Source organism: Cataglyphis hispanica, chromosome 10, assembly GCF_021464435.1.
Source record: "Cataglyphis hispanica isolate Lineage 1 chromosome 10, ULB_Chis1_1.0, whole genome shotgun sequence".
NCBI lineage: Eukaryota > Metazoa > Arthropoda > Insecta > Hymenoptera > Formicidae > Cataglyphis > Cataglyphis hispanica.
This window is the reverse complement of record NC_065963.1, coordinates 6,929,187-6,955,155: the sequence shown is the minus strand read 5'-3', so window position 1 is coordinate 6,955,155 and position 25,969 is coordinate 6,929,187. Positions and strand designations below refer to the sequence as shown.

The window sequence follows — 25,969 nt, the reverse complement described above, 5'->3', positions numbered from 1 at the left end:
TTAATAATATTAATAATATTTTCAAATTTTGCAATCATCAGAAGAACTTTATTTTGAAAAGATATGATTAATGGTTTATACATCGTCTTAAAGATATACTTGTTTATAATAAATCTTAATGAGATCTCTTAAATTTATTATGTGAAACTCAACTTTAAATCTTTTAATGTTAATGGATAATTAAATTTTAAGATAAGGTAATTTTTAATAAATGTGTAATGTAATGACGAATAGAAAAACTACTGCGACAAAATAATTTTAACTTTGCATAAATAATGTTAACTCCACACACAAGTCAGTTCTTATATAAAATTTATAAATAATTTTTTGCGATAAAATTGACACGTGTTTAAATACAATTTATATACTTGATTATATACATTTATATCATTTTTTTATTGACGACTTTTTTGTACATTAAATTGCACAAGATTGAATAAAAAATATTAAGAACTTGACAAATTAATAAAACTTGTGCTTTTTTTATTGAAAAAATATGTTTTTTTTATAAAATAATACTCCAGATTAATTACCTATTAACCTTAAATTACACCAATATAAAATATACCATAATTATATTAATTCAATGTAATATATTCATCATCTTGTCTGTTGTCTTAGTCTGTTGCACGCAAGTTAGTATTTATACAAAATAAAAATATTTTTGAATATATATCGCAAATGACATTTACATTTTATAATTGCGAGTTAAGAGAATCTTGAATCGTGAATATTATATCTGTTATTGAATAATTTATAATTTGACATTTGTTCACGATTTATTGAATATCCAAAGATAAACAATTTTGTACGATATTGGCAGCCAATAAGATTAAGAACGAATTAACATTTTGCAAAAGAGAGAAAGAGAAGGAGAGAGAAGAACTAAACTACTAACTTGTTTCCTTTTTTTTTAGATGTTTACATTTGTCATTGTTTTGTGTCGTGAATAGTTTTTTGAACAAAATATAATTATACGATGTATTGTATTTGTAATTTCTGCAAGATTCATCTTCTCTCACCCAATAATGCAAAACGACAATAACAAAATCTTACTTTGTAAAAAATTGCAAGCCTACTGTATGTGAAACTTTGCAATTATGAATATTTCGTTCATCGTATCAAAAGCACTGAGCGAGATGGAGATTCTCGCTTATCGCGGAAAGTTACAAACTCACGTAAAACCGTATCATTATAAATCTCGCTTCATACCGAAAGCAACAGTCCGTATAGAGTGAATCTCACCTTGCGCGGAAAGTTAAATCCATGTAGAATCGTATAATTATAGATTTCGTTTCGCACCAAAAGCCACGAGTGATGCGGGGTGAATTTCATTTCATGCGGAAAGCTGCAAATCCATTTAGAACCTCAGCTTTACGCACACACATTTTCCTGAACAATTATATAAATATCTCGAAAATTATACAAAATCGACAATTTAAAGAAACAACATGAATATAACAAACGGATATAATAATCATTATGAAAAAAAATAACAATTTAATATTAATATTAATCATTCTTATCTTTACAATTTATATATATATATATATATATATATATATATATATATATATATATATCAAGTTTAAAAAGATCAGAGATGTTTGTTAATAAATAATACATAATTATAAATATTTTCAAAATTCAAAAGATTCAAAAATTTTTGTCATTTTCTGTTATAAAATAAAATTGTTAACTTTAACTTCTTACCTCTTTTGATTTTGTTCTTCTTCGTTCCATTTAGAAAAATTGTTGTAGCTCTTCATAATTGTTAAAAACTATAATTAACATAAAAAATAAAAAATAATAGATTATCACAAATAGTCGAGAAAAAAATACCTAAAATCGAAACATATGATTTTATAGAAAAGCATTTTCTAGAATGAAGTACGGTATAGCGAGATACCTTAAATATATAATATATATATATATATATATATATATAACTTTGTTTATTTATTTGATATATAATATGGTAGTCGTATAAGTTAAAATGTTCAATATATACTTTTCGAATATATATATACAAACTATTCAAATAACATTCGGAATACACAGTCGGACTTATCGGACATAAAATTCGGATACTCGACAGATATCCCCTACGCTGTGCGCAAGTGGTATAATAATGATAATTACGGCTTAATCACGATAATAAGAAATATACAGTCGACATTCGGCCGGGAAGGGAGAGGGAAAGAATTTCCGCTAACGCGGAAAATTCTTCAGTGTCGATTGCATAATGTTCCTATTTTTTTATCTGTCTTTTTTTTTTAGTGTTTATTTTTTGTCATTTGTTTCTTATTTGTCGCTTTTGTGCAGTTTCTGTGCGTGACGTCGCGAATGGGCAATGGGAAACTTTTAATCAAGATTATGTCAGCGCTTCGTGAAAAGTTTGTTAGACGTAAAAACAATTGCAAGACAATATGAATGTCTTACAGATAAAAAAATGTTTAAAAAATATCTAAAGAATATTTGAAGAATTTTTTGAGACGTCTTCTAGTTTGCATTATCTAGACTGTCATTGTCATTTAGACGCTATTCTCCGGTGATAAAAAATTGGTCTTTAGTGCCAAAAAATTTTTGCGTATCAAGTGGCAGCTTCTGACAATTCTGAAAATTTTGTTTGTGCACAAAATATTTTTCCCGATTATCACATCCTGTTTGGAGTTTGCTTTGTAAACAATCTCTACACACCCTTTGCCATTATTTCAAATATTCCTACGTTATTTTCCATGCGTACTATACAAAAATGCAGTTCTCGTAAAAGTATGATTGATGTTTTGTATTTCTATCCCTCCTTTGATGTTTTAATCAAAAATCGCGTAATCGTTAACAATTTCTTTTCCGTTTGATACTCATTCGTGACTCTTTAATTAACCCCACCCAATTTGATTGCGTGATCCGCGATATAATCAGATAGTATTGCATTTTCAGTTTCTTGATGTCAACTGATCTCTTCTTTATTCGTGCGTTTGGAGAATATCTGTATTTTAAAAGTCGTCTTGAACATCTCCATTATCTCCTGAATGATAAGAGCTCTAACAGCTCTCCTCGGTTTTTAATATCGACCATGTTTAGTTGTCTCTAAAAAAAAAATCACACTTTTGAATTCAACCCTTCAGATCTGAGACATGAAATTCCGAGATAAAGTTCTCGCCTTCAGCAGCATCCGCTTAATCGTCCGTGCAAATCGCGGCACAGGTCACATGAAGACATTATCCAGGGCAGGTAGGTTCTTCCTGGTGGGTGTCGAGGTAACGCTGAGCCCCTCGTCCTCGAACGTGACCATTTTCTCGCGGCTCCTCGTGGCAGTGTTGCAGCCACCGCTGTTACCGCCGCTATCTAACAGCCTAGTCTGGCTAGCGACGACGGTCATCCCGGCGGTGACCGGCGGCGTCATCGCCGAGGATGGCCTGAGCACCGATGCGGGCGGCGGGGGTGGCACAGCCATGTCCGTCACAGCGGCCGCGAGATTAAATTCACTGACGCTGCGAGGCACAAAATACTCGAAATGCAACGAGCTCTCCTGACAATGTTGCTGATGATGATGCAGCGGCTGCTGTTGATGCTGCTGCTGTTGATGATGATGCTGCGTCGGCGACAGGCAGCTTCTTCTTAACGGCTGGCCCCGTTGAAACTGCTGCTGCTGAACGTTGGCGCCCAAGGACGAGACATTGCTCGTCGTCGTCCTGCTCGCGACGTCCAGCGGCAACGTCTTCTTCCGCGGCAGAGTGTGATGACCGGGCGACAACTTCATGGCAGTGTTAGACGGATGGGCCAGGAGCTTGCCGTCGCCGGGGCTCCTGGCCTGATGCTGTCAGGAGCCGGCTGGCACCATTGACATGGCGATTGCCTCCTCTTCTTGCTCGGACAGTCGCGAGTCGCTGGTGCCACCTCCGTCGTCGAGGTCGGCTTTGAGACCGGGAGCGGCGCCTGCTGCAAAGAAAAGGAGAGAGACCGTGACGCGTGTCTCGTGATGGACGATTGCCTCGATCGTTTAATTCTTTTCTGATCATGATCTCTTGCGGAAATTTTCTCGTTTCTTCGACCGCGCGGATTGGCATAACGACGGTAACTGTTACGGTACGTTCAAAATTGTTCACGCTAATAATCATGCCCGATATTGCGTATATATATATATCAATATGTACATCGAATTAATTAATTGTTACAGGACAAGTGTGATTTTTTACGGACGTAGCTTGACGCGCGACAAATAGGATCAACGATTTATTTCTCACGATGCTCTCTTTCTTTCTTGCGCGAGATTCTCGCTACGGATTCCCCACCGAATGCCTTCATCAGGGATACCTGTACCACCGATAGGTCCGACCATCACGCCCGACGACATGCCGCAGGTTCTACCGAAGACCCTGACCACGCGTACCACCTCCTCCTGGACGAGGTTGAAGCACATGGCGATCAAGCCCATCCCGGCGAGGATGTAGAGCGAGCAGGCGCACAGGCTGAGCTCCTCCAGGGTGGCCGAGGCGGCGTTGCGTCCCATCGGCATCAGGTCGCCGAAGCCGATCGTGCCAAGGCTGGTGAAGCAGAAGTAGCCGCCCTCCAGCAGGCTCCAGCCTTCCAGACGGTTGAACATGACCGCGCCGCCGCATATATACACCAGCATTATCGCCAGGCACAGGCTGATCGGTATCCTGACCGGATTCGTCTCTAGCACATACGCCGGCGACGAGGTCGACGATAAGGACAACGAGCACGGGTGAAAGTGCCGCTTCCCGTTACCCGTTGTAATATCCTAAAGACGATTTAATACAAGAGATATTTAATATATTAATGTGACAAGCGATATTTAATATAACAGGTAAAATCAATCCGTTAAAGAGAGATTTATATAATAAAAAATTATGATATAATTTGAAGAAAGAGAGAGAGAGAGAGAGATTTTTTTTTTTGGAATTTTTAAACAGAATTTTTTTTTGAGAAAAATAGAAAAAATATCAAAACCAATATACATTTTCTACAAATCGACAAATTTTTGAATTTTTGAACAATTAAGTTTTCCGTTTCGTTAGAGATTAATGTAAACTTTTTATCTGCTTAATTAGTTTATTTATTAAAAGTCTTTTATCTTTTCGTTATTCATTTATATGCTAAATCGGTTTCTTGTTCTTGTTTCTCGAGTTCTTGAAGAGTTTTTTGTCGCAATTTTCTTTTTAGTGAATTCAAGTAGCGACGAGTGTCTCTTTTAATAATATCACATTATCTACATGCTTTTGGAAGAGTGCAAATGTTTCATTTCCATATCTTTCTCTCGTTTTCTCACGATTAAGAAGATTAGAGTAAGTCAACGAATCTCACACAATCTAATACTCCACTTTAAAATGTTAATTTTAAAAATATAATTAAATGTCTTGCATTAAAAATCTTAATTAAAAAGAGTGTTTCATATATAAATTAAAAAAAAACAAATATTTTTATAAATATAAATAAAACAAAAATAAAATTTATTTTTCATTTTATTTTCAAAATTCGTAATAATATAATAATCTATTGTAGAATACTTTATTTTTACACATTTTTATTGGGCTAATTTAATCATATAATTCAATTTAAAGAAATCATCTTCTCTCTTTCTCTTTTTGACAATCAACAATAATTATCTACGTTACCTGAAGCGCGGCCGTCGAGCTGGTGGTGGCGTGCAAAAGACCCTCGCTGCCACAGTCGAGAAGAATGGCGCTGCCGGCGCCGCGGATACCCAGATCGTCGCAGGAGCTCTCCCTGCTCGCCGAGTAGTAGTTGCCGCCGCCCTTAGTATCCACGTGATTGTCATACCGATAGGCCTTAGTCATTATGCCGCCGACCGGCGGCGGCGGCGGCGGTGGTTGTCGCTTCCTGGTGCAGTTGCGCTGCCGCTGGCACATGCGTCCGTAAAGACGGCGGAAGCTACGAGCGAGCACGTCGCCCACCGTGCTCAGGTAAACCAGCATCAGCGGGATCCCTGCTAGGGCGTAGACTATGGTGATCAGCCGGCCCCAAACTGTGCGCGGTGCAACGCTACCGTATCCTGAAATCGCAACCGTATCTTAAATTTATTATATAATATTATTATAATATTTATTATAATATTTTATATAAATAAATATATATAGATAAATTATATATATATATATATATATATATATATATATAATATATTATATAGATAAATTCATAGGAATATATCTTGTTGATCTGCGTAAATAGAGAGACAGATAGATTGAATCTGGACGAACCTATGGTCGTGATCAGCGTCAAAGAGTATAGCAAGCTACCACTGAAGGTCCACCGTCGACCATGCAGGCGTCTGTCCGCGTGGTGTTCCCGTGATCGCGGTGGTATCTGCTCATAGGAGGTGCGTCTTAGCCCGCGGGCTAGGATCTCCTGAAATTCGAGAACCTCCCGGGCCGCTAAGCGGGTCCAGTTCTCTTTGTAGAGAACATTGAGATCCTCAGTGATGCTCCAGAGTTTTTCGACCGTGCGTGCCCTCAATTCCATGGTGGCGGAATCGTTTTCCAAATTCGGCAGCATGGAACTACCATCGGGTTTAGAGGACGCGACCTCGGTGGGTGAATCCTGGATAAGAGCGACACAAATCTGATTACACAATTCAATGAAACATATTAATTTTAATTTTTAGACGGAATTCCTCTTGTCAAGAGTAAAAGTCAAAGATTCATTATTAAAAAACTGAAAGCAAAAAATAATTATTTTCTTTTTGAATTTTTTTTTTTCCTAAACGTACTATCTTTATTACTCGCAACGAGCGAGATTAGCGAATCGGAATACTTGAGAGATGATTGCATCAACAGCAATTAGCTGTTTCAATTTCCGGCGAAATTTTTCCTCAAATTACATTAAGCTTAAAGCATTTCGATATCGATTAGCGCCTGTTAAGCACAAAAATTTTGCATTTTTCCGCGTGCATAATTATTCTTAATTAATAATTATATATCTTTCTCAATATTCTAAATATATTTTAATAAAATTTCGCAATTAAATTGAGCGAAAATATTCGGACAATCGGGATCGATGAATCGCGATTGCGTCTCGCCGTAGATTTGATCGTCCATATCTTCGATAATTAGAATCACGCCGAGCGATTTAATCAACGGTTGTCGCTCACCGATTTGAAGCCTCCTTCGAGGGCCATGAAGGCGAACGCGCCGAGCAGGGTGTAACCGAGAACGAGCACGCATACGCCGAGGCTCGCCAGCAGCCCCGGGGTCTTGGTGGAGGTGGCGGTGCTACAGCTGCAGCAGCAGCAGAACAGCTCCGCGCCGCGCACCGAGCCTCCCGCGTTGTTGTTGTTGTTGTTATTATTGTTGCTGCTGCTGCTTCTGGCCGGACAGCATCTCGGCGCCCTCTGATAATAATTGTCGCCGGCGTTCTGCATCGCTGATTAAGATCGCGATTCGCCCTCGCCCTCACCGTCGTCGTCGTCGTCGTCGTTGTCGTCGCTGCCGCCGCAGCTGCAGATGCAGCGAGCGATGACGCCGCCGCAGCTGCAGCCGCAAGCGGTAACGTTCTAACGTCGTCCTACCGTCGTCGCGCCATCCATTCGCTGCGGGGGGGCTGCCCGATCTGCAATCAGGACGCGTGTCTTTAAATGCATTTATATGTGTAATTGGGATTTACATTGAACTCAGATGCAAATAATCTCCAAACGCATATTTAATATTTCTTGCACTTTCGAATAAATATTTTCGGGGAAAAATCAAATAAATTTAAATTACTTTAATGTAGAAATAGAATTATTAAGATACTCAGAACGTGTATTATTGTTACGTTCCGTCATCTCCGGATCATTCTCGAGACGGGTTTCTCGACCTCTGCACGGATACGGAGGTAATCGAGATAAGGATGCGATTAGATGCATCGGGGATACGATTAGACGTGCAGAGACAAATAGCTCCTTCTGAGTAATTGGCTCGTTACAGGTTAATGGCCTTCCCCGGGAAACGCTTTTCACGCTCGAGGCTTGCGTAACTCTACGCGCAATCAACACTCTCGGCCGAGACTACGCTATCGTCGTGTAAACATTCATATGGCGGGATATATACGGCGAGGGATTTGTTGTTTCTAACACGTCCGTAAACATCGGATACTATTTGCCACGTGAATGCACACGTATACACAATATATAATGGTGTACGGTGATTCCTAGAAATCCACTTGGAAAATAGGTTCTTTAAACCACATTATTTCTCGGAAAAGAAGAAAGGCGAGCGCCAACATCTTTATTCTTCGCGATTTTCGTTAATCTTAGAAAGTTCAAAGTTTTTAAGATAAAATTCATCGAAAATTCTTCTCAACCGGAGCCTGCCGATGAGATGAAAAATATGATTTCGTCGTCTTTATGGTAGCTCGTTGTTCGCGAATCGACGGCTTTTATTCCGTCGATATGGAAGCCGATGGCGCGCCACCCCCGTTCCGTCAGTCAGCCCCCGTTATGTCTGATAAAGCAATCGTCAGCACGACGAGTCGGAGAAGCAGAAATAGCCGATCGACCCTCGGTATACCACGTTCCGCTTATGCGCTCGCTCGCTTGCTCGGAGAAACGCGTACATCAGATGCGCGATGCATAATAGGCGCGCTCTTGCGCGACACAAGTGGAGAAGGCGCGGAGATAGAGGCCGGGATTCAGTATCCTGGGCTACGATAGAGAGAGAGAGAGAGAGACGCCTGAGGGAGAAAGGAGAAGGGAGGAAAATAAGGGGTCAAGAGAGACGGAGAGAGAATGTGTATGCAGATTGACGTGAAGAGCTTTCGGCTACGTGTTAGATCTTTAGTAAAATGGTACAGAACGAGAGAGATTCTCGAGAGAGAGAGAGAGAGAGAGAGAGAGAGAGAGAGGAAGATGAGCCGCTTGCTTTGTCTGAGGAGTGTCTCATCTTCTGTGGAATGAGATATCAAGGTGCGATTTTTTTCATATATATTATAAAACGAAATAAGGTGATTGAATAACTGAATAAAAATAGTCGGGGGAGACATCAAGCTCCTTTAATACAAATATAAAGAGAAGGATAAAAAAATATAAAAAAAATTGCATCTTAAATTAATTTTGCTCGTTTTCCCGCACGCAGCAAAAATTATCACATTGCATCTATTTTCAATGCACGAAAAGGAAAGAAAGAGAGAGAGAGAGAGAGGAAGGGAAAAGAGAGGCAATTACAAGAGCGAGATAGAACAAGAGATCTTCTGTCTGAAGGAGAACAGTAGACGCACCACGTGTATAAATAGAAGGTAAAGAGCGAGGTGTGCGTATGACACCGTTAACAGTGCACGCATATACATGTGCGCGTTTCTCTGTATATGTGCGTACGCGATGCGGTTCCACGTGCGAGAAAGAGATCCGCGACCGCCCCAGTTGAGGCATTGTACCGTCAGGCTACCGGAGATAAGGCATGAAATTAAATTCGACGGAATGTGGGTCGTCGCGCCACATAGTGTAGTCGGCTCCTTTCGCCATCCTCCCTCCCTTCTCACCCCCTCCCTCCTCCCTCCCTCCCTCCCTCCCTCCCTCCCTCCCTCCTCCCGCACCCACCGCAAGTCACGTCCTGGCCTGAACAACAACGGTCGGAGAGAGATATGTTGGCATCCGCCCACGCGGCGGGTACGTTAGGTATCGTAAATGCCTTAACAATCGCTCGCAACACGGGCACTTCTCGCAGCTGCTTCACGTACAAAACGTCGTCTCGCCGAGGTATTTGACGAAGAGTGTCATCGGGGGGGGGAATACCTCGACGGGCTTGAAATCTACTCTTTTTCTCAAAATAAATGTGAAACTACTAATTTCGCGGAAAAAAGAAAATGACGGCTGCTGATAATTATTAATTGATGATTGGTATTTGGGTAAAAGGCATAATTAGGACTCGTCCGAGAGATATGACAAGTTGCGCTGATATATTTCTGTCTCGACGAAGAGCCGCGGGACACCTAAGCATGATGAATCCCTTCCCGAGGATGCCTCCGACAAATGTTACCGCGCGCGACACCTGATGCACGTTTTCCTCCGCCGCCGACCAGGAATCGGAGGCGTGATTTACCGAAGTCAAATCGAAAACAAATTGTGACAGGACGTGGTCGCCTTATTGCGCCGAACGGCGATGGGATTTCCTCTTTCCAGAGAATTTTTGCTATTCATTATCATCTTCTCGCGAGCGTATCGTGGGACAATTGTCGCGTTTAGAGCTTTTAACGCTTTTTTTTTTTTTTTTGCCGGAAACGTCGCTTAATGCGAATGTTCGTGATTGCTGCAAAAACGTCGAAAACGTGTTTTTTTTTTTTTTTCAAAAAAAAAAGAAAGGATTCATAGAAACACGCTGTTGCAGATAACTGGATGTTATATGATGTAGACTGTTGGACCAAAAGCGAATAGCTTTCACGCAAAATACACGTGTACTCTATGTTATGAACGGAATCTAAAATAGATTTTCCCCGTTGATAAAAGCCAGTAGTTTTTCAATTTCCAGCAAACGGTTAATGAAATCTCATTCTTTTCAGGATTTCATCAAGTAAATTTTATTTCTCAACAAAATTTTCAATATATCGAATATATGATAAATTACGAGTCGTTGATTAAAATCAAAATCAAAGGGCAGATCAGTGAAAACATCGGAAATAACGAGTCCAGGTTGGAACTTCATCGATAATACGTGCAACGGAATGTTTCCACCTTATTTCACATTATTTTCAGCGATAGTTCTGTTTATATCAAAAAACGGCGATATTTTTTTCTTTTTTTTTTTTTTTACAAACAACAATAACAGCAGTGATTTGATTATGAAAAGTATGCTACAATTGTAGCATAAAAAAATCAAAAATACGGTCTTCTCATATTTTCGTCGAGGAATAATTTGTTGTGCGAATCGATCGATGAATCCAAAGATAGAAAGAAGCACGGGAGAGATTAGAATGAAGATCAGGGATTTAGAGATATCCGACCGAGATCGCGCCTTTTGCGCATCGCTCTTTACATCAGGTATCGTCTATCGGTGCTATTAGCCGATAGGCTGTTCGTTTAATTGAAATTCACGGGTGAATAGATATCGCATAATCGGGCATGCGTCGCAATCGGCCAAGCGTGAAAATAGAGATGGAAATTTTTCTTTCGCTCGCGAACGTACGTGGGGATTAACGTTATGTGCATTAATTAAGGGATTAATTCAGGATCGTGATCGAGCTACACTCTACCTCGGTAGAGCGGACGGTAATCCAAAAATGTTCCTTTAATGTAGGGGTGCGAAATAACATCGGAGAAAATACGGTCGTGAAGTTGCCCAATTTCTCTGCGAATTAAACCACACTGGGCCGTGATCCAATTATCCAAATGTGAAAATAAAATACTGTTCTTATCCCATTTTAATTTTAATAAAGGAGTTGAGAAAAATTGTCGGGGCTCAAGTTCGCCGCTTAATATCTCCTGCACGCTCTTGTTTAAAGTACAAATTACCATCTTTCTCCATTTTTGTCACATACGAGCTTAAAAATATACAATCGTTAAATTAAATAAACTTCTGATAATTTTAATTGGCATGCGCTATTTGTATGTCTAAATTTAAATGAGATACATGAGAGCGTACGCATCACCTGTCGGTCCCGCGAGCTTCAAAAATGTAATCGTTGAATAAAAACAATTTTTAATATTTCAAATTTGCATGTCAAAATGTGCGGTTGGAGGAGAGCCGCCTGTATATATTATATATTACGCATAAAGCCTCGCATGACGTTGACGTATTGTGATAAGTCAGCCTCGGGCGAGATGAATTAAGGCTGTCTACGCAGCGATTCAAAGGATCTGTCAAAAGTCGAGGCGTACACGCGTCATACATGGGATAGATGGGATAAATAATTTTCCAATATCGATACGTATGGGGGCTTCTTCTTACTCCGCTCGACGTCTGCGAGGAGATTGTCGGATCTTTCTAAATCTCTGATACTTAGAACTGTGCGATTATCTCACATGATTTGCGTAATTAATATCCTGACACTCTCTTGAATAAAATCAGTGTATTATCTATAATGTAAAAATTTATTAAATTTTAAAAATATATTTTATATATTGTCAGAGAGATAATATATTTTGCGATCTCTTATATTTGCATTTTTTATAGAAAAATTCTAATCAAGCGTAAGCGTTTTTCTTTCATCGCTATTTTTTTTTGTCATATGTTATTTTATATTTTCTTCAGGGCTTATATACAATCGCAAAGTTTTATCTCCTTCGAAGGATTATTTGCATCTGCGCGTCGCGTTATTCACGATTCCGAGAAGATGCGAGCTATGCACTTGGAAGCGTCATCGTTTCACAAGAGCTCACAGAGATCTCGGAGTTACCGTCAGACATGAGATACTTCTGTTGACAGCTCCCGAGGGAGAGATACTACGTATCACACAATTCCGTAGTTACATTGTCGTAGTAATCGATTGGCATGCGAAAGGAATTCCGGGCGTTTAATTGGAATTTGTGTGCGGAGAGCTTATAGTGCGCGATATATAGTCGTTCGCTATAACCATAGTTAGGGGAACGATAGCGTATCGTGTAATCAGGCGGCTTGCCTGCGAGCACGTCGTTCACTATAGAGACTCTAGTATCCGATCCGAAGCTCGATTAACCAATCGCTGTGGTTAGCGTAACTACTATCGTAGGTGTGGTTCGGTTATGATTGTGATGAAAAGTAATATTAAATCGCACGGGCTAATGCATTGCAACGGAATTTGCAACATAATAGAAAAAAATATACGCAACGTGCGCTTCTACCTCTTCCCCTCTTTCCCCTCCTCGCATTACTGTATTTTTTTAAGCAGCAACGGCGGTGCTATGATAAAAATCGGATTCAACATTCTCTCTAACAAAGATGCGATAGAATTTCATTATTTCTCACATACACATGCATGCGGCTTTGATCTCTCTATCTCTTTTTTGTTCTCTCTTTTTAACTCTAAATAAAAATAACGCAAAATTTACATGAAATGAGTTTAAAGGAGTTCTATCAAAACTAATATGAGTATGTATTCAATTAAAATCTCGAGGATTAGCCGCAGTATCGCATGACAGGAACATTTATATTATTGACATTAAAGATAAAAATTCACACTCGAATTAAGAAAAGAAAAAAAAAAAACCGCTGTACAGTTTTTTCGAACTCGACATTATTAACCGCGTACTTTTCGAAATGCTCCTTTTTTAACCATTTTTTGTCCATCAGATCGATGGCTTACTAGAAACGGAAGGAGTGCATTTTGAAAGCATCATCGACCAAACAGTTTGTGAGGGGAGATCCGGCGAGGATCGAGCATCAAGCGGATATCCATCGGCGCGACGACTAGGAAGGAATTCCACCTCGTCGCTGGCGGACCACGCTTAATTGGAATTTATGCGCGTAGTGGTACATAAGCCACCCTATAGACAGGCGCACTGTATACAGGCATGTTAGTTGGTAGGAAACGCGGTAGCACCGCGTAACGAGTTAGCGCAAGCAAGCAAGAGGTAGAGATAGAGATAGAGAGAGAGAGAGAGAGAGAGAGAGAGGAAGAGAAATGCCGGGGGGAGAGTGCCTCCTCGTGGTTCTCCCTCCTGGTGGTTCGCAATCGATAGTCGAGCAGCAACCGGAGGCGTCGAGGCTGGTGCGGGGATCGGTGACGAAGAGAGAAAGAGAGAGAGAGAGAGAGAGAGAGAGAGAGAGATATGCTGGACCAAACTTCTCTTCTCGGTCGCTTCCAGAGGAGCTATTCAATAGATGATTGCGAGAGAGATGCGTGAGACGCATTCGGGCTGGTTAGGCTTAACCGCGATTTCTTCACATCTGTCAATTAACCCTTAAATAAAAGATTAAAAAATTTTTTTTTTATCTCTCTCAGTTTTCCGATAAGTATCGATCGTGAAATATGGATAATTTGGTATATAACTGAATTTTCAGGAAGAATATTAATTACACATATACATGCATACTTATAGTTGAATCGTTCTTTAATATAGATAAGAAACGAATAATTAAAGGTGTCGGTAGAAGCGTTTAATTGACTCTGAACAAAACATACAAGGGTTTGATTCTTTCCCATTCAATCATCAGGCTGGACACGATCCAGCTGAAACGATCGATCGGGAAACGGTAGCCGTTGCGTGAAGTGAAGCGGTTAATGATGTAATTAGGGCGAATCGTTATGGCAGAATTGATAGAGAAGGACGTGAGTGCCTAATTAGGTGTATATCGATCAGTGTTCTGCCAGAATTATTTCGATATCGCGATTACAGCATGGAATTTTTATTATGATTTTACATGATTTTTTGACTCCATTTTGAATCCGGTATCGATTTTATCGGGAATTTAAGATAAAAGAGATAAAAGTATTTCAATATAAATGCACGAAATGAAAATATATGTACTCGGCGCCTCGAAATTTTCGCTCTGTCACTTAATTCTCTTTGACAGATCTGTCAAAATTAATTTAAACTCGTTTTTCTAGAGAAGAAGGGAAACATTGTTTCTTGATTTATTAGAGAATAGAAAACAGGATGATAAATAAATTTCCGTAAAACGGAACGAGGCCCGTGTTTAATCCTCTCATTCATCGGAGAAGCGTAGTTAATGTCATAATCTTGTTGATTTTCCGCCTCTTCCGAGATTTTTCTTGTCATCGAGAATCTGATTTATCTTGCTGACCCAGCGCCGTGATTCGCGGTGAATAATAGAGAGCATCGAGCGAAAAATACGCGTGAAGGGGAAAAAAACGACGATATCAACTCAAATTTTTTCCATTACCTTTTTTTTGGACAGAATTATAGATGAATCCAGATATCTGTTTTATTATTAAAGTTAAAATTCGACGTTAAAAGAGCAAGAAGAAAATATTAAACAAACAAAAAAATTTTTAATAATTAAAATAAAATAAAATAAAATAATGAGACATAAAAAAAAACGAGAGAAAAAAATTATACAAAAATACAATAAAAATCATGTATCATGATATCGGGAAAAGCAAGAAATAATGATAACAGCGCGCTTTACAGTAAATTTAAATATTTATAAATAAATGATAACTGATGAATTATGATAATTTGTTATCATGATGTTTTCCAAATTGAGAGGATAGACGTTGGTCCTTTCTCTCTCTCTCTCTCTCTCTCTCTCTCTCTCGGAGATGCGAACGAAGGAAGATGTCAACTGAAATTTCTCTCAAAGTCCCCTTTTCGGATGGGATTAAACGTAAATTTCGTTACGCTGTCCGGCTCTCGCGCCAGTCTCGCTTCATCTTTCCGTCGTTATTTCGATCCCTCTCTAACGTGACGCGGTCAAAATCTAACTACGTTTGCGGCCTCTGAGTGCCCGGGCAAATTCGTTTTCCTTTCTCGAACAGGAAGAATTCTTTCCCTGTCTGGACTTAAATGCCATTTCTCGCTTGTCCGCTACGTCTAACCGCGTATTTTTCTTGATCTTTCAAGAATAGAAATTTTTCGCCGTTATTCTATCTCGCGTAACAATGCCAGACAATCGTCGGATGATGTAGCTTCAGCGAAATAAAAGTAGCGAAGTAATATAATAAGAGAGTAATTGTAAAAGATTAGTAAGTAAGTAAAGTAATTAATAAAGTAATTAGTAAAGTACAGCAAGAACTTTTTTCAGTTGTGTGAGTTTTTCCTGAAAACTTGACTCTCTCTTTCTCCTCGAAAAACAGAAAGGTTAATTAATTTTGGAGAAGAAGCGTAAAATTCATATATAATATAAATTATAACATCGAATAATATATAAATTAGAATATTGAAGAAAATCATCGACAATTGAATAATATTATATATATATATATATATATGATCAGATTTATTATAAATACAATTAATAAACGTATCAATAAAATTTTTTACTCTAACTTCACATTCGTTTACGTCGAGTGTCAGAAGTATCAGCTGTAACGTATAGCCAATCCTCAGAAAATGATGCGAACACTCATCGAAATGCGGAGAAATAATCTCTCTCGACAAGAAGAGGATCGTTAAAACGAAACATTACTCATCCGTCGGTCGTTGTATAGAAAAATACATGCCGCTTTTATTAGAGCGTCGATAGCTATTTTGGCCGACGAGCAGACACACCGCGATACGGAAAAGCTCTCGGAGCAATCCGAGATTGCCAAGATTGAGAAGCGTCGTACCGAGGTTTGCGCTCGCGGAAGCGTAACAGATCTATTATTCGTTCGCGTGCACAAAGGGCGGAGATGCTCGAGAAATTCCGCGAGGCCGCACAGTCGCGCCGCGTACTAATTAAGTTTCTATTCTAATTCGTGCACGAAGCGAGATAGAGAGAGAGAGAGAGAGAGAGAGAGACACCGAAATAGCAGGCGGCGATAATAGTAGCGCGTTTGTAACGCGCGTCCCTCACTTTCCTCTGTTCGCGTCTCGTGCCCGATATATATATATATATACGTGGATGAGTTTCTTTCTCCCTCGAGGCTTCGGTCGTCGAGAGCGACGACAAAACACGTCGTCGAAACGTGACAGCGATGGAAAAATCGCGCTCGACCCGCCCCTTGTTTTTGCAATTAATCTGCGCGGGGGCGCGGATTTCAATCGAAAAGTTTACTTAACCGACTCGGACTCGGTGCGCACAGAATTAACGGGATTACCGCTCGTGACGTCCGCTGTGAGAGAGAAGAGAGAGAGGGTGGGAGGGAGAGAAAAGAGAGAGCGAACGTTTCGCGCGTTTGATGAAGTTAATTAAAACGCGTATATACTGGCTGTGCGCGATGTATCATATTCCGTCGAACGGGGCCGTTGTTTGTACCCTCGACAGCCCTGTAAATAACGGGGTACCGATCGCGTGTGGCGGGAGAGGACAGAGGGGAGGGGGGGAGGGGGAGAGGATGAAATTTAGGCGGTGCGTGGGCGCGCGATCGAACGAACGCGGTCTGGGATCGATTTATCTTCTCTCTCACTCTCTCTCTCTCTCTCTCTCTCTCTCTCTCTCTCGAACGAACGAACGAACGAACGACTTTCGCTTCTCCACGAAGCCTCGATGATATCCAGGCCGGCTTTATCTCAAGTTTATCGCGTCACGTGCGCTTTGCCAATATTACACGCGTGCGAGAAGAATGAAAGAGTAGGTTGCGTTAGAGCGATCTTTCGGGATACAAGAATTTTAGAATTTGTTTTTCTGTAAACTTTCGTAAACAATAACACAAAACTTTCAACAACTAGCAACAATTTATGTTCGAGGCTAAGTTATATATTTTTATTAAGTTAACGAGATGTAATCCTCGATACATTGAATATCTTGTCAAATCATTTGTTCCTTAAATTTACCTTAAATATTCCGTTTTGTTAAGAACGAAAGAAATAAGACTTCGAACTTCCAAAGGAGAATTTATTTCGATCATATTTTCTCTCTCTCTTTCTCTCTCTCTCTCTCTCACTTTCTCTCGGATTTTTTTATTTGCCAGATGTTGGCTAATTTACGTGTGTAAATGGAGTTTTGATGTCTGCGGTATTTCGTTATCGTTTGTGAACTGCCGTCGTTTGAAGTTTCCGTTTCGCGTAATAATCGAGAGGGCACATTCAATTAGAGCTTATCGGTCGTCGAGCGGGAATTTTTATCGCCTTTGATCGCCCTTTATTCGCCCGCCGAGACCCTGCCCTCAGGGCAGGGTCTTTCGCTCTTATCTCACTGCTCGTGCCTCATTTGCGAACGGAAGTAGGGTGGTCTCCTCTACGAGGGCGCACTCCGCAGGATAGAAAAGGTATTCTTCACTGCTCCTTGGATCTTTCATCTTTCCCTTTTAAGCCTCTCCCGTTTTCAGTCGCCTTGACCTTTCGACCGCAAAAAAAAGCAAACAAGTTTACAAAAACAGCTCGTATTTTGTCATGTGGATTCCGAGCATTTCTCTAATTCTAGAGTAAATTATATCTTATATATATATATATATATATATATATATATTATATATTATATATTAATTATAATTAATATTAATATAAATTATTTAAATTATTTATATATATATATATATATATATATATATATATATATATATAGTTTCCAACTTGTTGGCTATTTAGCTCTGATTCTTCGTGTATTCCCATTCCATTCGCTTGTTTATTCATGTGGTAATCTTTTAAGAGGCATACAAGATAGAGATTTGATTTTGAAACTTGTTAACCGCTCGAAAAATCGGCCACTCCTACATAAAGTACACACATCACTCTATTACGGATACGTATATCATTCTACTGGTGTTGAGATAGCGAATGTCTTTTTCCCTTTTCTCATATTTATCTTTGCCAATCGCTGTCCATTAATAATAACGAGAAATTCTCTCTTCGCTTTTTTTTTTTTCACAGAATTTCGTATGAGTTTCTCCATCGACGTAATTGATAAGGGTTTGCTCGTGTATTTGATCATTTTAAGATTCTTTCATTTTGGCTATAAATTTTTAATTATTATTGTGTACATTTAATGACAAAATAAGTACATACAATAGATAAAATATCTCTCTCCTTCGCAACAAGAGCTTTCGTAATCCTTTTCTTCAAATTCTCGTAATACGCAGCCTGGTTGCAGCGAGTGAATGAGAGGATTAGCGGATTATAATTTTTCCTGCTCTCGCACGCGACGTAATATTATGTTCCATTTACGAGGAATATTAAAATTTCAATTATTCAAAGTAATACACAGGACCCTCTTAGGTAGACAGTTGATACCACCATTCGTTGCGGACGAAATACGTACTCTCTTGACGGATAAATACGTCCAAGTATCTCCGAGATGCTGTGCATTGTGTTACTTGAAGTTACTTTTCTAGCTTCGCGTGCTTTATCGACTTATCCGGCAGCTTTTTCCGATCGAACGCGTTCCACGTGAGAAATGGCATCGCGCCCGGCAAATGTTAAAGGGAAGTGAAAAGTGTAAGTGTTTTCAAAAGCTACCCTTTTTTATCCTCGGACTCGTTTATACTCCATTATTCCCCGATCGTTATAATTATTATTTCCTTTTACCTTGATCGTAAAAAGAGCACGAAAACTTACACCAAGATCGTAAATTAGGCGCGAGATACGAGGAGGAACATCGTTAATAGCGATCTTATAGAGAAGAAGCGGAAAGGGCTACGCGTGTAAGTTATTCCCTAATCTTCCTCCTCCTCTTTCCGGACGGAGGAATAAAGGAGCCATGAGGATGGGACTAGTCATCTCGTCTACACGAAGGGAGGATTTCCTGCGGAATTAGGGGCTCTCGGGAATTTCGACTCTCCTCTAGCGCTATTTTCAAACTTTTGCAAAAAAAAAAAAGAAAAAAAACCCTCGCGTGCAGACTTTTGACCGGAGAGAATTAAAACTGTCACCCCTAAATACGGGGTGATGATATCGCGTTATACGATCGAGGAACGGTAATTCGTTTTTATTCCCCGCAATTTTGCGGATCCGTTCGCTCGCAGGAAGTATCGTTGTATCTGGGAGCGGAAGAGCGCTCGGGAGAGACTCACGGAAAATTACGCCCACGCCGTCGAACTTGGAGGAACTCGTAGGGGGATAGAAAATGAAGAGGACAAAAGATACCGTTACACCATAGCATTCCCTTTTTCTCCGTTATTATTAAAATTGGATGAATCGGTACATTCATTTTTCCTCATAATATGTTTCACATCGAAGATAATATTTCCCGCGAGGTAAAAAATAGTATCGATCTTTTCGCATCGACGTATTTTTTTATTAGAAAAAATAATAAGACGCTGTATAATAAGCTCCACTCCCTTCATGCTTCTATATTTTTTATTCCATGAAAAAAAGTAGCTGAAAATTTTTCATTGTGCGAATCGAACCAATCGCGTTAAGAGACTTCTTAAGCGGTTTCTCGATATAAAGTTCCGCCCAAGTAGAAAACGAGGCAGATAGGAACAAAGGAGGGAAATAGCCAAGAGACAGGATATAAAAGAAGGGTCTTGCAAGGAAATACTAGTGGGGTATTCTGTACAGCAAAGTGACAACTATACGCGCTTCGACATTATGAATTATCCAGCCGGCAGCGACGCCCACGCTTTTATCTCGGATTTCATGGGCGCGAATCGATAACTGCGTGATACAAATGTTTTCCTTAAACTGTATTTCCAAAGCATTATTCTATTGTCTAAGCATAAGAGAAAAAATAGAGATAAGAATTGTCAAATATTAAAAAGAAATTAAATTAAAATTTTTTTTTAAATTAAATCAAAAAATATTAATAGTATTTTAAAGTTAAAAAAAGAAAATGAAAACTTTAATAATATTTAAAATTATTATATTTAATCGCATATTTATGATTTAGTAATATTATTAAAAAAATTGAATTTAAGAATTATATTTTATTTTTTGCATATAAGAGAGAGAGAGAGAGAGAGATAAAAATGTGAACAAAGATATTAAAAAAGAGATATTAAAATAGAGTAAAAAATTTATGCACAAATGATAAGAGCAAGAAAGGGCCTTTATTCTTGGTTTTCAAAGAAGGAGACATTGGAGAAAAGTCGCACAAATGGTGAAAAACGCGAAGAAAGCTGATTTGTTCATTTGCCGATCGACGAGGGTATAATTCGCCGAGCGTTTAAAAGTGAAAACTATTTGGGAGAACAGGCAAACATAAATTTGCGTGTCAGGACGAAGAGCGGAGATTACTCGCGCTGAAACTCGAAACTCGTTTTCCGCGAGACGCGATTTTTCTCACCCCGCCCGCGTTCTCTACCTTTCACAAATGTATCCATCGTTTGCCGTTTTTTAGCGAGAGACGTTAAAAATTTAATGCTCTTCGTAAAGCTCCCGTCGCAATCCACCAGATGGACGTTGGAATGTTGCAACGGAGGAGAATCAGACGTCTCTCTGGGCTTTTCGGGGCTGGTAAGAGAAACGCTCTCAAATACTCTCTAGCTCGTAATTGAATCGCGCGAGACTTTACTTTCGAGGGACGCGATATTTCTCGCAGAAGGGAGGAAGGGATATAAGCGAATGCAAATTTCAGCGGGTGCCGAGCGAAATCAATCTCTCGTGCGACTTTTCTCGGCGCGAGATAATCCGCGAGCATAATCAGATCCTTTTTCTAATCCGTAGAAGGGTCGCGTATCGCGCCGTTCGTTATGCTTCTATCCCGAGAGCAAAGATTAAATTAGTATCGAAACGAGATAATCTCGCGCGAGAATCTTTAATCATATGGATGTATTATGCTATCGGGATAAAATTGTGCATATTATTAACAAACAAGTGGCAATGTTTTATGCAGAGATTCGCTATCGCAAAAATTGTTTGGTAACAGATACCAGATGCGTTAATGTGGATTTCAATTGAATATTTGATAATTATTGGTATCTTCGATAACGATTACTAAATATTTAATTGATCCGATAAATGATTTTATTTTCTAATAAAGAAGAAATTTTATTTACTATTGAGTCAACTAATAATGTAGAGGCAATTATTAAATCTTTATTAGCTATCTTCAAATGTTTGATGACCTTGATCAAATATTTGATAAGTATTACTAAATCATTCATTTCGAATCCTTTTTTTTCAGTGTCGATCGATTATATAAATAAAATAAATTTAATTTTTTCGCAAAATACGTCGCGTTTGCTAGTGAGTTTTCCTGACAAACTCCCGATTTGACGGCAACAAGATTATTTTGCTCATAAGCTTGACGTAAGCTTATAAGAAAAGGAGAAAAAAAGTTTCTTCGACATGCTTTCTTGCGTTCTACATTCGTATTCTATATTAATATTTTCATACGATGTTTTTTATATTAATATCACGTTTTTCCCTCTTCTTTTTCCACATGCGACATGCAATTTCTCTCTCAAGTTCAGAAAAACTTTTTAGCCATTCTTCGATGATTATTAGAAATCTTGATATAATTTCATTTTTCACTAAAATTTCTTTAAAGCGGAACCCATATTTGAATCCGGGAGCTATTGTTACTTTTGTTATATCTTAAATTTAATTTCTCAGAGTCTTTTCTTTAATCGCGCGTCGACGGTGCAAAAACGCAATTTGAAATAGAGGAATTGTTTTATATAGAAAAAAAGAACTCGAGACACGCCGCATATACGACGATCTTTTTTCCCCGAACAAATCCGACGATATCGTAAACCGTTTGGAACGAAACAGCGGGATATGCTTTCCGCTTTGACGGCCGCGCGCGACAAGGGGAGGAGGACGGCAAAAATACAAGCCGGATAGCGGAGTTCGATTCGCATGTGCTGATCGTTCGAAAAACTTGGTCGTCGATCCGCAACACCACTCATCCCTCCATCCTTTTCCACTTTTCTCGTGCTTCATCCCCCCGTTTTCCGACAGTCCTCAAGTTTCCACGGTCGTTTCGCGGAACGTATCGCGTCGCCGAGGATGGAAGAAACTTGTCGCTCGCGCAGAGCTTTCGCCCTTCCGAGAAATCAAACTGCTCAACGTACTCTAATCTATTCAGAAACTATGGATTTTAGAAAGAAATGTTTTACACAAAAATCACACGGGACATGATCGGGTTTGATCTAGCGGTTGTGTCGTTTTGATTTTGACTCACTTTATAAAAGTGCCATACAAAAATCATCTTCAATTTTAGTGCTTATAGAAATTGAAACTTTTTTTTTTAATCCACAAGTTTTTGAAATATTAAAGCGTTTCGTTATTTTTTTCCCTATCCTATATATTCTCTTATGCACAAGGCAGAGAGAAAGAGAGAGAGAGAGAGAGAGAGGGAGAGAAAGAGAGAGCGGCAATATATATCATACGCGGATAGATTCTCTGATCTCGCCTGAGACTTCATCTACATAATTGGTCAATATCACTAATGATAATGTCTCGTTACGCAATCGAAGTGTATCACCACATCTTCAAGAGCGTCTCGGATGCATCCGCATCGCTCGTGATTATTCGACTGCGAACCATCGACTCGTATCACTTACGGAGCCATCTGACGTCTGACCGTATGATCGACTCGTATCACTCGTTATCCCGATCCGCGATCAGTACAAGGCGACTCGTAAGATCGATCGCGTCTCAAGATAGAGCGACGCTTCGCGGGGGAGGATAGGTCGCGAATACACTCGGTTCTTTTATTATTTATTCGTTCTCGAGGAGTGCGGAAAATTGTCGTCGCGTCCTCGCCGATTTATTTAATGGTCCGCATCTGTTCCGGCGCGTAAGCGAATTGTCAGATCCGGGGAGATCCCCGAAGCGTGCCGAATTGCATCCGTTCTCTGTCCTTGAGAAGATATCCGTTATGAGAAATGAATGCTTGATCGACGGATGGGAAGGGGAAGGGGGCGATTAACTTTAAGCGGACGGGAATTGAATGTATCGTGCAAATGATACGTGAATCTTACGATTACGAAATTCTCTGCGCGTTTTTTTACGACAAAAAGGGAAGTGAAATGGAAGCTCGAAAGATTAAAAAATTACTCGCACGTAAATATCATCACGATCATTCTAGATAGATTCCATTTCTCTTACTTGTGATCATGATTGTCATTGCCAAAGGTTTTGCACATCAAACGTATCGCATTACTCACTCTGTTCCAAGCCAATGTCCATCTTGTCCCGTCCCTCGACAATCGCGAGCAACATCTATCTCGAGTGTTCCAAGGGAGGTTCACGTTCAGAATCTTAAGTCGTTATCAAATTGTCGCGATAAATTCGCCAGGCGACGGCACTGGGAAGCGTAAGCGCGACGCGCCGCAAATCCTTCATCGTGTCCTCGATCCGAGGGAATCTCTCTGCTGATCGTCACACCAAATCAGATCGTTCCAGACGTCGTTCCCCGAGGGAGGGGGGGGGGAAGGGGGGAGGCTCTATCGAACTGCGACTCTATGGACGACGAGCACCTTTGTCGCTCGCGAATCCTCCCTCAAGTCCGGAATCCAGCAGCCAAAGTCCAGCGAACATTTCGCAAAATTGTTGACCTCTCCCCCCCCCCCTTTCACGTTTCGAAACAACCTCGTGTTGGCACTCAGACGGATTCCAACTCCGATAGCTGGCGCGAATATCGGAGCTAACGGTGGTGTGTTAATAGAGAGACTCGGTTCTTTCGGAAATGACGGGAAACGTCGACGAGAGCCTCCTCTGCGGAGGAGAGCTCGCGGTCGGAGAAAGAGACAGAAAGAGAGAAACGATCGGAGCGGGAACGCGGAGCAACGACAGCGAGTTCGCGAGAAATGTACCTCGCCGGCTTATACGTGCGGACGCACCCCCGTGGCCGGCGACAGGGCGCAGGATCGTGCCGGGGGTGGCTGTGACGCATGCGCGGTCCAGGGACCGCATGCGGGAATGCATATCCGACCTGGTCTTTCCCTCTCCTCTCGTCCTCTTTTCTCTCTCTCTCTCTCTCTCTCTCTCTCTCTTTCTCTCTCTCTATTCTTATCCTCCTATAAATGTTTTCTTCGCTTTTATTACGCGCGCACGGATGCACTTTTTTATTCCTGGACTACATTAATGTCGACGAGAATTCGCATTGGCTTTGCCAATCCGCGGAAACTCGAATTCGCGGTTGCGGTTTCCCCCAAGTCGCCGATAAATGTCTTCCCTACTCTTGGTGTATTCCTCTTGGTTGTATCCCTCCTTTACTGTCTTTCGTATCTTACTTTCCTCGTGAGTCTTCTCGTCGCGCGACTCGAGGTGACGACGCCTGAAGTGCGCTCGTCAAACACAAGAACAGACTGAGTGGGTTGGCGTCATCACGCGGGACTTATCCAGTTTTCAGAGAACTGTATTAACACCTTGTTCGCCATCTTTTATCGCGTAATTCGAACATGCGATGAAGAAAAAAGGACGAAAAAAAGTTTCATCTTCAGGCCTTTTAAATGGGACATATTTTCTATATTAGGAGCTTAAAAAAAAGTAGAATGATATATTAAAATATTTTCTCCTCTGTTCGTATTTTATTTCAACTTGAAATTGCAATTGACCAGCTAGTCATTAATATTGTTTTGTATTCTCTGCTACTATTTCGTCATTTAAAATATTCACGCTGATCGCGAAACTGAAACGGGCACGGGGAAATCGATACTCGCTGAACAATCGGTTTTTTAACACATTCAGATCCGTTTATATATCTGATAAGTCGCATCGTACTTAACATTCGGTAACGTGTCGGAATATTTTCGACGTTCTCTCGCTGTCGACGAGGACGTCGAGTGGACGAAATCGGGACGGGGACATCTCAAATATCGATGGCACTCTACCGTCTATCTCATCGATAGGTGATGTATACTTGAGATTTTTTTTTTATTCATAATCGAGCGCACAGACAAGTGCCAGGCACTTTTGCATAAACGCTTTCAGTCGTCGCTCCGCGAATAGTTTCGGATGTCGCGGATATACAAGAGATATTAAACTATCAAGACTCGACTGGCTGACAAATAATTCTACTGACTTATAGATAAAAAGAAATCTAAATATTCTTGAAACAATTAATTTGTAAACACTTTTGTTGACACTTTTATATATTTTTTTTTTGAGATTTATTAGCCTTGAATTGAATCCTGACTTATGTAATTTTGAAACATCCTGTATAATTGTGTTTCACTTAGCGTATATATATATATATAGTTTTCTCCTCCCGATATATATTTCTTCTTTGTGATACTCGATCATCCCCCCCCGGCCCGTCAATCTTCCCCCCTCCGTGTTTTGCGCCTCCTGCCTTATTTAGCTTCCGCACTTTCTTAGTCGCATCCGGCTCGCATCTCCGCCTCGAATCCCTTTCTTTTCGCTTAATTTGACGCGAAAGCGACAGTTCCGATATTGTCTGCCATGCATGTATCCCAATATATCCCGCACGCGGTAATATCTGATATCCATTCTGCCTGGAAGAAGGATCCGATAAATCGATAAAGAAAAAAATTTCTGGCTTGCAAAATTCTTGGCAAGAGACTAGCCGGAGCTCGCTTCGACTCGTTCCAAGGATCAAGTACCGTCGAAATTGACATTTGACGCTATAACAACGCAAACTGTATT

The 25,969-nt window shown here is 40.1% G+C and overlaps 2 protein-coding genes across 3 annotated transcripts; both read right to left on the bottom strand.

Moving 5' to 3' along the window:
- Positions 1-1,940: 1,940 nt before the first annotated feature.
- LOC126852376 (protein bric-a-brac 2-like) lies at positions 1,941-3,763 on the bottom strand. Its single transcript, XM_050597145.1, has one exon. The coding sequence runs from the start codon at positions 3,761-3,763 to the stop codon at positions 3,209-3,211; it is 555 nt and encodes a 184-aa protein (XP_050453102.1). The 3' UTR covers positions 1,941-3,208.
- LOC126852348 (potassium channel subfamily K member 18-like) lies at positions 3,760-24,199 on the bottom strand. Of its 2 annotated transcripts, none has more exons than XM_050597075.1 (6): positions 23,527-24,199; positions 7,136-7,593; positions 6,246-6,585; positions 5,640-6,037; positions 4,394-4,765; positions 3,760-3,942 (listed from the first exon to the last, which is right to left on the bottom strand). In XM_050597075.1, exons 2-6 carry the CDS (start codon positions 7,403-7,405, stop codon positions 3,760-3,762), a joined length of 1,563 nt encoding a protein of 520 aa, XP_050453032.1. In that variant the 5' UTR covers positions 7,406-7,593; positions 23,527-24,199. The 2 variants fall into 2 exon arrangements, with proteins under 2 accessions (XP_050453032.1, XP_050453030.1); XM_050597073.1 differs by having other exon boundaries at positions 3,797-3,942; positions 4,318-4,765; positions 23,527-24,198.
- Positions 24,200-25,969: the final 1,770 nt, after the last annotated feature.